Source organism: Lonchura striata, chromosome 1A, assembly GCF_050655825.1.
Source record: "Lonchura striata isolate lonStrDom1 chromosome 1A, ASM5065582v1, whole genome shotgun sequence".
NCBI classification, from domain to species: Eukaryota; Metazoa; Chordata; class Aves; order Passeriformes; family Estrildidae; genus Lonchura; species Lonchura striata.
The window spans coordinates 75,779,448-75,791,571 of record NC_140741.1 but is presented as its reverse complement, the minus strand read 5'-3'; the positions used below and the strand labels follow the sequence as shown (position 1 = coordinate 75,791,571).

General features: G+C 51.5%; 1 protein-coding gene across 1 annotated transcript in view; it reads right to left on the bottom strand.

Moving 5' to 3' along the window:
• The window catches only part of SHANK3 (SH3 and multiple ankyrin repeat domains 3), a 149,677-nt gene that overhangs the window by 103,453 nt on the left and 34,100 nt on the right, over positions 1 to 12,124 (bottom strand). The window contains exons 9-10 of the mRNA XM_085568304.1: positions 11,541 to 11,607; positions 3,186 to 3,543 (exon numbers count right to left, since the gene is read on the bottom strand). Of these exons, the coding sequence (XP_085424430.1) occupies positions 3,186 to 3,543; positions 11,541 to 11,607 (425 nt within the window). The remainder of the gene's footprint in view (positions 1 to 3,185; positions 3,544 to 11,540; positions 11,608 to 12,124) is intronic.

The window sequence follows — 12,124 nt, the reverse complement described above, 5'->3', positions numbered from 1 at the left end:
AATCCCAACGGAACCACCAGATGTGATACGCACTATATCCACGTAACCCGGAATATCCATGAATCCATGATATCCATGGGATCCATGATCCGAGCATGGGATGGAGCGAAAACCCAGGGAAAAACCCAGGGAAAAGCCAAATCTGACACTGGGATCACTGGGATGGGGAGGGATGAATGGAGGGAAAAACCCAGGGAAAATCCAGGGAAAAATTGGATCTGACCTCGGAATTGCAGGGAAAACCCATTGAAAACCCAACGATCCAGCAAAACCCCGCTCCTCATCGGAACAACAAACCTTTCCCGGTCTTCCCTCTTTCCACCCCACATCCCACATTCCCACCAATCCGTGGGATCGCATTCCCAGCTCCACCTAATTCCTCTATCTAATTCCCCCCAATCCGTGGGATCCCATTCCCAGCTCTAATTCCTCCCAAGACCTCCAATCCATGGGATCCCATTCCCAGCTCTAATTCCAATCCATGGGATCCATTCCCAGCTCTAATTCCTCCCAAACCCTCCAATCCATGGGATCCCATTCCCAGCTCTAATTCCAATCCATGGGATCCATTCCCAGCTCTAATTCCTCCCAAACCCTCCAATCCATGGGATCCATTCCCATCTCTAATTCCTCCCAAACCCTCCAATCCATGGGATCCCATTCCCAGCTCTAATTCCAATCCATAGGATCCATTCCCATCTCTAATTCCTCCCAAACCCTCCAATCCATGGGATCCCATTCCCAGCTCTAATTCCTCCCAAACCCTCCAATCCATGGGATCCCATTCCCATCTCTAATTCCTCCCAAACCCTCCAATCCATGGGATCCCATTCCCAGCTCTAATTCCTCCCAAACCCTCCAATCCATGGGATCCCATTCCCATCTCTAATTCCTCCAAACCCTCCAATCCATGGGATCCCATTCCCATCCAATCCATGGGATCCCATTCCCAGCTCTAATTCCTCCCAAGACCTCCAATCCATGGGATCCCATTCCCATCTCTAATTCCTCCAAACCCTCCAATCCATGGGATCCCATTCCCATCTCTAATTCCAATCCATGGGATCCCATTCCCATCTCTAATTCCAATCCATGGGATCCCATTCCCATCTCTAATTCCAATCCATGGGATCCCATTCCCATCTCTAATTCCAATCCATGGGATCCCATTCCCATCTCTAATTCCAATCCATGGGATCCCATTCCCATCTCTAATTCCTCTCAGATCCTCCAATCCATGGGATCCCATTCCCATCTCTAATTCCAATCCATGGGATCCATTCCCATCTCTAATTCCTCTCAGATCCTCCAATCCATGGGATCCCATTCCCATCTCTAATTCCTCCCAAACCCTCCAATCCATGGGATCCCATTCCCATCTCTAATTCCTCCCAAACCCTCCAATCCATGGGATCCATTCCCATCTCTAATTCTTCTCAGATCCTCCAATCCATGGGATCCCATTCCCAGCTCCATCTAATTCCTCCAAACCCTCCAATCCATGGGATCCATTCCCATCTCTAATTCCTGCCACACGCCCCCATTCCATGAGATCCCATTCCCATCTCCAGCCCCTCCCACATCCCCCAATCTATGGGATCCATTCCCAACTCTAATTCCTTTCACACTCTTCGAATCCATGGGACCCCATTCCCATCACTAACCCAGTCCATGGGATCCCATTCCCATCACTAACACCTCCCACATTCCCCATTCCATGGGATCCATTCCTATCTCCAACCCCTCCCACACCCCAACCCATTCCATAGGATCCCATTCCCATCTCCAACCTCTCCCATATCCCACCCCAATCCATGGGATCCATTCCCAGCTCTAATTCCTTCCACACTCCTCAAATCCATGGGATTCCATTCCCATCACTAACACCTCCCACACCCCCCATTCCACGGGATCCATTCCCAGCTCTAATTCCTTTCACACTCTCTGAACCCATGGAATACCACTCCCATCTCCAACCCCTCCCACACCCCCCATTCCACAGGATCCATTCCCAGCTCTAATTCCTTCCACACTCTTCAAATCCATGGGATTCCATTCCCATCACTAACACCTCCCACACCCCCCATTCCACAGGATCCATTCCCAGCTCTAATTCCTTCCAGACTCTCTGAATCCACGGGATCCCATTCCCATCTCCAAGCCCTCCAACATCCCCCAATCCATGGGATCCATTCCCAGCTCTAATTCCTTCCACACTCTCCAAATCCATGGGATTCCATTCCCACCTCCAACCCCTCCCACATCCCCCAATCCATGGGATCCATTCCCAGCTCTAATTCCTTCCACACTCTCCAAATCCATGGGATTCCATTCCCACCTCCAACCCCTCCCACATCCCCCAATCCATGGGATCCATTCCCAGCTCTAATTCCTTCCACACTCTCTGAATCCATGGGACCCCATTCCCAACTCTAATTCCTTCCACACTCTCCAAATCCATGGAATCCCACTCCCACCTCCAACCCCTCCCACACCCCCCATTCCACAGGACCCCATTCCCAACTCTAATTTCTTCCACATTCCCCATTCCACGGGACCCCATTCCCACCTCCAGCCCCTCCCGCACCCCAACCCATTCCACGGGATCCCATTCCCAACTCTAATTCCTTTCACACTCTCTGAACCCATGGAATACCACTCCCATCTCCAACCCCTCCCACATGCCCCATTCCACAGGATCCATTCCCAGCTCTAATTCCTTCCACACTCTTCAAATCCATGGGATTCCATTCCCATCACTAACACCTCCCACACCCCCCATTCCACGGGATCCATTCCCAGCTCTAATTCCTTCCAGACTCTCTGAACCCATGGAATACCACTCCCATCTCCAACCCCTCCCACATCCTCCATCCCACAGGATCCCATTCCCATCTCCAGCCCCTCCCACATCCCCCAATCTATGGGATCCATTTCCAACTCTAATTCCTTTCACACTCTCCGAATCCATGGGACCCCATTCCCAACTCTAATTTCTTTCCACACTCTCCAAATCCATGGGATCCCATTCCCACCTCCAACCCCTCCCACATCCTCCATTCCACAGGACCCCATTCCCAACTCTAATTCCTTCCACACACCCCCATTCCACGGGACCCCATTCCCACCTCCAGCCCCTCCCGCACCCCAACCCATTCCACGGGATCCCATTCCCGATCCCACACCTGGCTTTGCCGCGGCTGCTCCGGCGCAGCGAGGGCGCCTCGGCCTCCCTCTCCTCCTGCACGCGCTGCAGCGAGGGCGAGCGGCTGTGGGCGCTGCGGCCGCTGCCCGAGCTGGCCAAGCTCCCGTCTCCGGTCGCCATCCCGGGGGAGACCGCCATTCCGGAGGCCGCTTCCTGCATCTGGACCAGGAGCTGCGGCGGGAGGCTCCGGAGGGACGGCACCGGCGAGTACGAGGCGCGGCTCTCGGCCTTCAGGTTGTTGTCGCTGGCCGAGCGCTGGAGGACGCGCGGCGACGCCAACCCGCCGGAGCCGAGGAGCCGGCGGCGCTTGGTGTAGCTGGGAGTTTCTCGGAAAGGCACTGGGAATGAGAAGCGGGAATGCGGGGTTAGGGCGCTGGGAGCTGTGGGGAAATGATGGGAGAGGGTGGGGGAGAAGGTTGGGAATGGGTGCGGAGTTGGGTTGGGAGTTCCTTGGAAGGGCACCAGGAAAGAAAGGGGAAGATGAGATTAGGTGGGAATCGAAACTCCAAAAAAGATGGGAATATTTGATTAGGTGGGAATTGAAGGCCCAAAAAAGATGGAAATATGGGACTAGGTGTTGGGAATGTAGTTGTGGGAAAAGATGAAGAAAAGGTTGGGAATGGGTGTGATGTTGGGTTGGGAGTTTCTCGGAAAGGCACCGGGAATGAAAAGCGGGAATGCGGGTTAGGGTGCTGGGAGTTGTGGAGAAATGATGGGAGAGGGTGGGGGAGAAGGTTGGGAATGGGTGCGGAGTTGGGCTGGGAGTTTCTCGGAAAGATGCTGGGAAAATAATGGGAATATTTGATTAAGTGGGAATCTAAACCTCAAAAAATATGGGAATATGGGATTAGGTGGGAATCGAAGGCCCAAAAACCACTGGAATATGAGATTAGGTGTTGGGAATGCAGTTGTGGGAAAAGATGGAAGAGGGTGGGGGAGAAGGTTGGGAATGGGTGCGGAGTTGGGTTGGGAGTTTCTCGGAAAGGCACTGGGAATGAAAAGTGGGAATGCGGGGTTAGGGCGCTGGGAGCTGTGGGGAAATTATGGGAGAAGGTGGGGGAGAAGGTTGGGAATGGGTGCGGAGTTGGGTTGGGAGTTCCTTGGAAGGGCACCAGGAAAGAAACGGGAAGATGAGATTAGGTGGGAATTGAAACTCCAAAAAAGATGGGAATATGGGATTGGGTGTTGGGAATGTAGCTGTGGGAAAAGATGAAGAGAAGGTTGGGAATGGGTGTGATGTTGGGTTGGGAGTTTCCCGGAAAGGCACTGGGAATGAGAAGCGGCAATGCGGGCTAGGGTGCTGGGAGCTGTGGAGAAATGATGGAAGAGGGTGGGGGAGAAGGTTGGGAATGGGTGCGGAGTTGGGTTGGGAAGAAGGACATGAGTTTGTCGGAAAGATGCTGGGAAAAAATGGGAATATTTGATTAAGTGGGAATTGAAGGCCCAAAAAATATGGGAATATGGGATTAGGTGGGAATTGAAGGCCCAAAAAAGATGGGAATATGGGACTAGGTGTTGGGAATGTAGTGGTGGGAAAAGATGGAAGAGAAGGTTGGGAATGGGTGTGGAGTTGGATTGGGAAGAAGGACGGGAGTTTGTCGGAAAGATGCCTGGAAAATAATGGGAATATTTGATTAAGTGGGAATCTAAACCTCAAGAAATATGGGAATATGGGATTAGGTGGGAATCTAAGGCCCAAAAAATATGGGAATATGGGATTAGGTGGGAATTGAAGGCCCAAAAAACATGGGAATATGAGATTAGGTGTTGGGAATGCGGTTGTGGGAAAAGATGGAAGAGGGTGGGGGGGAAGGTTGGGAATGGATGTGGAGTTGGGTTGGGAAGAAGGGAATGTTCTCCATCTGCTCCCAACACCACGCTGATAAAGGGACGGAAAAGTGGGATTAGATGTTGGAAGCATGGAAGAGGGTGGAGGAGAAGGTTGGGAATGGGTGTGGAGTTGGATTGGGAAGGTCAGGAATTGGAAAGACACTGGGAATAAAAAATGGGAAGATGGGATTAGGTGGAAATCTAAGGACTAAAAAAATGGGAAGATGGGATTAGGTGGAAATCTAAGGACTAAAAAAATGGGAAGATGGGATTAGATAGGAATCTAAACTCCAAAAAAGATGGGAATACAGGATTAGGTGTTGGGAGTTGTGGGAAAAGATGGAATAGGGTAGAGGAGGTGTGGCACTCAGGGGGAGAAGGTTGGGAATGGGTGTGGAGTTGCTTGGGAAAAAGGTTAGGAGTTTCTTGGAAAGGCACTGGGGAAAAAATGGGAAAATGGGATTAGGTGGGAATCCAAACCCTAAAAAATATGGGAATATGGGATTAGGTGTTGGGAGTGTGGTTGTGGGGAAAGATGGAAGAGGGTGGGGGAGAAGAAGGGTTGGGAATTCCGGCGGAGCTGGCTTGGGAAGAAGGGAATGGTCTCCATCTACTCCCAGCTCCTCTCCCAGCACTGGGAATCCATGGGATCCAACCATGGATCAGCACCGGGAAGGGTTTGGAAGTGGAATCTCAGGAAGCTCTGATGGACTAAGCCAGGACCGGCGGAATTCCAAGAGTCCGGCTGCCACCGGGATCGGCGCTTCCGCAAATCCTGGCTGCTCCTCCTATCCCAAGTCCTTATTCCACAGCTCCAGGAATGTGCCAAGAGAAAGATGGGAATACCCAACACACGGAATAAATCACCAGTGACTCCCCACCCTGAATCCCCTCCCAATCCTTGGGAATGCCGGGGAAAAGTGACCTCTCGGATCCAGCTGGAAGCGCAAACTCCAGCTCCACTGAGGGACCGGGAGTGGAATCCCCATCCCGGAGGGATTTCCAGTGGAATTTGGGGACACGGATCAGTGGTGGCCTCGGAAGTGCCGGGAATTCTTGGATTCAAAGTCTTAAAGGACTTTTCCAGCCTAGAAAATTCCATGATCAACACAACGGATCCAGATGTTCCGGAAAGGGAAGAGGTTCTGCACTCCAAACCTCCAGGAAAACGGGATCTTCCAATATTTTGTTTAATGAGCTCGTTCCCATCCTGAAATTCAACATCCCTAAAATTTGTCTGGTGCCTGTGGCATAATCCAGTGGGAAATCTGGAATCGGCCACATCCAGCCCATTCCCGCTGCCAAAATATCGGGAAAAACACAGATTGCTCCTGGAACAGGAGACAGGGAACAGGGAATTCCAAGCCCTCTGGATCTGGGATATTCCCAGAGCCGCCATTCCAAGGCCACCGCTCCTATGGCACCTTCCAGAGGTGAACCCTGAGGATGTTCCGAGGCCACCAGGAGAAGGAAAATCCCGGGATTGGGATGGAGCAGGCCAGGCTGAGCACGGCCGTGCTCGGAATATTTTCCCGAGGAATATTGGAGGTTCAAAGTCCGAGGATTTCAGGCTCCTGGAACTCTTCCCGTTGCCGTGGCAACGCCAGGCGTTCGTTCTCCGATGAGTTCCAGCCTCGGGTGTGGGAATTTCTCCCGGCACCGGCGCTTCCCGGCTCCTGTCGGCACCCCCTGCCCTCAGCGCCCACATCCGGTCATTCCCAAGGGGAAAACCGGAAAAAACTATGGAATTTCGGAGCCATTGGGGTTGGAAAAGCCCTGCCAGGCAATGAAACCCAACCACTGCAAGGCCACCACTGATCCGTGTCTCCAGGTGCCACCAGCGAGGACGGATGTCCCACCTAGGACATCCCAATGGGAAAACTGGGTCAAAACTATGGAATTTTGGAGCCAGAGGGTTTGGGAAAAGCCCCCCAAGGCCATCAATCCCAACCACTGCAAGGCCACCACTGATCCGTGTCTCCAGGTGCCACCAGCGAGGATGGATGTCCCACCTAGGACATCCCAATGGGATAATGCAGAAAACTATGGAATTTCAGAGCCAAAGGGGTTGGAAAAGCCCTCCCAGAAAACGAAATCCAATTGATGCAAAGCCACCACTGATCCATGTCCCCAGGGGCCACCAGAAGTGGGATGTCCCACCAAGGCCATCCCAATGGGAAAGCTGGGCCAAAATTATGTAATTTTGGTGACAAAGGGGTTGGAAAAGCCCTCCCAGAAAATAAAAATCCAATCGATGCAAGGCCACCACTGATCTGTGTCCCCAAGGGCCACCAGGAAGGAGAAATGTCCCAGCAGGACCATTCCAATGGGAAAGCTGGACAAAACAATGGAATTTTGGGGCCACATTGCAATGGGATAGCCGGACCAAAATTATGGAATTTTGGTGACAAAGGGGTTGGAAAAGCCTTCCAAAAAATGAAATCCAATTGATGCAAGGCCACCATTGATCCGTGTCCCCAGGGGCCACCAAAAGTGGGATGTCCCACCAAGGCCAGGTGTCACCGAGGCACGGGACACATCTCCCAGAAATGTTTCCTTTGGGACTCCATCGCTCCTTACAGAAAATCCCTGGAATAAAATCTGGGAAGCAGAAGTCCTGCCTGAAGGTCTTCCCAAGAGGGAGCGGCCTCAGGCTGTGCCAGGGAAGGTTGGCATTGGATTCTTGGGATCATTTTTCCATGGGAAGGGGGTCGGGCCTTGGCAGGGGCTGCCCAGGGAGCTTTGGAGTCGCCATCCATGGAAATGTCCAAGGAATTCCTGGATGTGGCACTCGGGGCTCTGGTGGGGATTGGGCTCAACTTGGACTCGGTGACCTTGGAATTCTTTCCCAGCCTCAGTGATCCCAGGATCCTGGAGTTCCAAAGTGGCTGGGTGGGCACAGTGATGCTGAAGAACCACCGGGAGTGAATTCCAAGGGCTGGAATCAGGACATTCCCAGACTCCTGCCAGATTCCCAGCTCAGGGAATATTTCCTCATCCCATCCCCCTAAATCCACATTTCCCGGGCGGAAAGGGACGGAAAGGGAGAGATGATGGTGGCGACGGTGAAGACAATGAAGAAGATGAAGATGGTGATGGTGAAGATGAAGAACCACCAAGCCCAAACTCCAGGAGCTGGAATTGGGACATTCCCAGATTCCTGCCAGATTCCCAATTCTTTGGAAGTTTTCCTTATCCCACCCTCTGGAATCCACAAGAATGGGAAAGGAGAGCAGATGACGGTGGTGATGATGATGATGGTGATGAAGAACCACCAAGCCTGAATTCCAGGATTCAGAACCAGGACCTTCCCAGATTTCCAGTTCTCTGGAATGCTTCCTCATCCCACCCTCTGGAATCCGCAATTCCCAATGGGAAAAACCAGGGAGGGAGAGATGATGGTGGTGAAGATGATGACGATGAAGAAGAACCACCAAGGCCAAACTCCAGGATCCAGAACCAGGACATTCCCAGATTTCCAATTCTATGGAATATTACAGTTCCCAGTGGGGAAATCCCGGGAAGGAGACAACAAAGGAACAAAACTCGGAGCAATTCCTGCAGCAAGCTCCGGATATTCCTTCCCACACCTTTCCCAGACTTTATTCCAGGTCTGTTTACCGAGTTTCTCCCGGCAAAACGAATCCCGTCCGTTACCATGACAGCGCCGCTCGGAGCAGCCCGATCCCTGTTTTCCAAAGGAAAACACGGATCCCTGTTTTCCAAAGGGGTCTGGATGCTCCCTGAGGGGAGCAGGACACACCCAAAGCTCCCTGAGGAATTCCCAGCCTGGAGACGCCTCCAGAGGCTCCCGAAAATTCCTGGCAGCTGGAGGAAGGGAAGCGCAATCAGCGCTCCCAGGTTTGTTTGGATCCGCTGCTTCCATGATAAATATTCATGGAAAAGCACGAGGAGTGCAAATGTCTGCCGGCTTCCAGGCCACGATTCCATTTGCATCCTGGAAAATTCCACAGGGAAGCGGAGAAGGAGCCTGGAATGGCCCAGAGGGGAAAAGGGAACAAGCGGCTCCCAGAGTGGAGAATTCCCACATTTCCCAGACTGGAGAATTCCCATGGCACTTCCCCGCCTGGAGAATTCCCACATTTCCCAGAATGGAGAATTCCCATGGCACTTCCCCGCCTGGAGAATTCCCACATTTCCCAGACTGGAGAATTCCCATGGCACTTCCCTGCCTGGAGAATTCCCACATTTCCCAGAACGGAGAATTCCCATGGCACTTCCCCACCTGGAGAATTCCCACATTTCCCAGACTGGAGAATTCCCATGGCACTTTCCAGCCTGCAGAATTCCCACATTTCCCAGACTGGAAAACTCCCTCAGCACTTTCCAGCCTGCAGAATTTCCAGGGCATTTCCCAGACCAGACTGGGAAATTCCCATGGAATCTCCCAGATTGGAAAATTCCCATGGCACTTTCCAAACTGGACGATTCCCATGGAATCTCCCAACCTGCAGAACTCCCAGGGCATTTCCCAGACCGGAAAATTCCCATGGAATGTCCCAAACTGGAGAATTCCCACAACATTTCCAAGAATAGAAAATTCCCATGGAGCGTTTTCCAAACTGGAGCCTTCCCAAGTCATCTCCCAAACTGGAGAATTCCCACATTTTCCAAACTGGAGAGTTCCCATGGAATGTCCTGAACTGGAGAATTCCCAGGGCAAGAGGGAACAGGAAGTTCTGGCTCTGCTGAATGCTCCAGATCCCAAAAAAACATGGATGAGCCCGGAATCCTCCTGGGAAGCTCCCACCCTTCCCCCCTCTGCACTGGGATCACCAAATCCCACCTCAACCCAGCCCAGCTTCCCACTGGGAATTCCAGGGGAAAATCCCTCCACGAGCATCATTCCAACACCAATCCCACCAAATTCCTTCAGTATTCCCACAAAACCCTGGGAAAAGGGCACAAGCAGGAGCCATTCCCTGCTCCGACAAAATTCCAAACCCCATTTCCAAATCCTGACCCTAACCCAAACCCCAATTTCCAACCCGAATTCCCAACCCCGATTTCCAAACCCCAATTTCCAAACGGAATTTTTCCAAACCCCAGTTTCCAAACCCCAATTTCCAAACTAAATTCCCAAACTCCAATTCCCAAACCCAATTTTTCCAAACCCCAATTCTCCCAACCCCCAATTTTTCCAACCCCCAATTCCCAAACCTAATTTCCAAACCCTGGGAAGTTCCCGGCCCCGGGCGGGACCATCTGGACCTGCTGCTCGGCTCGGAATTAATTTGGAATTCTTCCCTGACCTATTTTTTATCCGGAGCTGATTCCCAGACGTTCCATTGCTCCTGACAGCTTTCCGTGCTGGTTTTCCTGCCTTTTTTTTTTTTTTTTCCCTAAGGAAAATCACGGAGATGCTCAGTCCCAGGTGCAGATCCCAAGGGGAATTTAGGCCGGACCTTTGGAGGTCGTTTATTCCCAAATTTTTTTCTTGGATTAATTAATTCCATGACTTTGCAGGCAAAGGAATTCTCTGGTGCTTCCCAAAATCTTTCCTGACTTTTCTATCCCACCCCAAATTCCCAGTTCTGCCTATCAGGAACAGGGAGCTGGGAAAAAAAAATAAATAAAAGGGAGAAAGGATTTTTGGGATTGAGCCAAGTTCAAAATTCCTGATGCAAATTCTGGAAGAACTGATCCCTGTTTTCCTTCATTTCAGTGTTTTCATGGAATTCCAGGATTTTGGGTGGGAAAGGACCTTTAATCCCATCCAAACCCATCCCTTCCTACGTCCCGGGCTGCTCCAGCCCTGGACATTCCAGGGATCTGGGGGCAGCACAGGGAATTTTCTGGGAATTCTGTGCCATTCCCGCCCAGGCAGGAATTTTTACATTTTCCCCCTTTTTTTTTTCTTTTTCCAGCTGCTGATCCCATGACTCCGATCCTGTGTGCTGGGAATTCCCACCGCTCCCTCCATCGGCAGCTCTGGATCCGTGAATTCCTCAGGATAATCCAAGGAAATGCAACAAGTGTGGATTTTATTCCTGATCCAAACCTGCCTTTCCATGGAATTTCTTCCATGGGGACATGGGAAGGATTGGAAAGATGACACAAGGGACCAAAATTCCCAAAATATTCCTTAAAAAAGCAAATCCAACCAGAACAGCACCCACTTCACTCCTATTCCCAGAGGGTTTTCCCTCCTTGCCCCAAATCCCAGGATTCTGGGAATTAAATCCCTCAGGGATGCAAAAAGAGAGGGAAAACCTGGATTTTACAGAAGAGCAAATCCAGGATCATTCCCGAGCTTGGGAATGTCAGCCAGGCTGGAAAAACAGCCCGAATCCCATGGGAATCATTCGAACACTTCCAAGATCCAAAGTACCTGCAGCTTCCATGGATACAACACCGGGAAAATCCATGGATGCAAAACACCGGGAAAATCCATTAATCCCTCCCTCCAGTGCATCCCTGGGATCCATTGGAAAGTAAAAAGAAAAAAAAAAAAAACAGGAAAACCGGGAAAAATCCAACTCACCAACATCGGACTCTTTGTGGGTTTTGATGATTTCCGCCAGCTCAAAATTCCCTGCAATGATGGCCACCTGGAAAAGAGCCGGAAAACCGGGATGAGCGGCTCCGGAGCTTCCATATGGATGGGAACAGCTGCTTCCCATGGGGGAAAGCCAAGGATTCTTCTGCCTCGGATCATCCGGGAATTCCGAGGTGCCAGCGCCTTCCCGGGACAGCGGCCGGAGAGGGTTTGGGTGGCCCTGGCTTGGGGACAATCCCTGTCCCCTGGAATTCCCGGATTCCAGACAGGAATTCATCCCAGGTCCTGAAATGCCCCCAGGGTGTTGGTTTTGGATCTCAGGTAAAATTGTGGAATTTGGAAGAGGTTTGGGATCAGCCAATCCGGCTGGATGTGTCCCCAAGGGCCACATGCAAAGGATTTGGGGACATTTCCAAGGATTTGGAGTGCCCTGGGCAGCCTGTTCCTGATGGGAGGGGATTTCCCAGCAGCCAAATCCCCAAATCCCCAAATTCCCAAATCTCCAAGTCCTCAAGTCCCCAAATTCCCAAATCCTGAAGTCTTCAAGTCTCCAAGTCCCCAAATCCTCA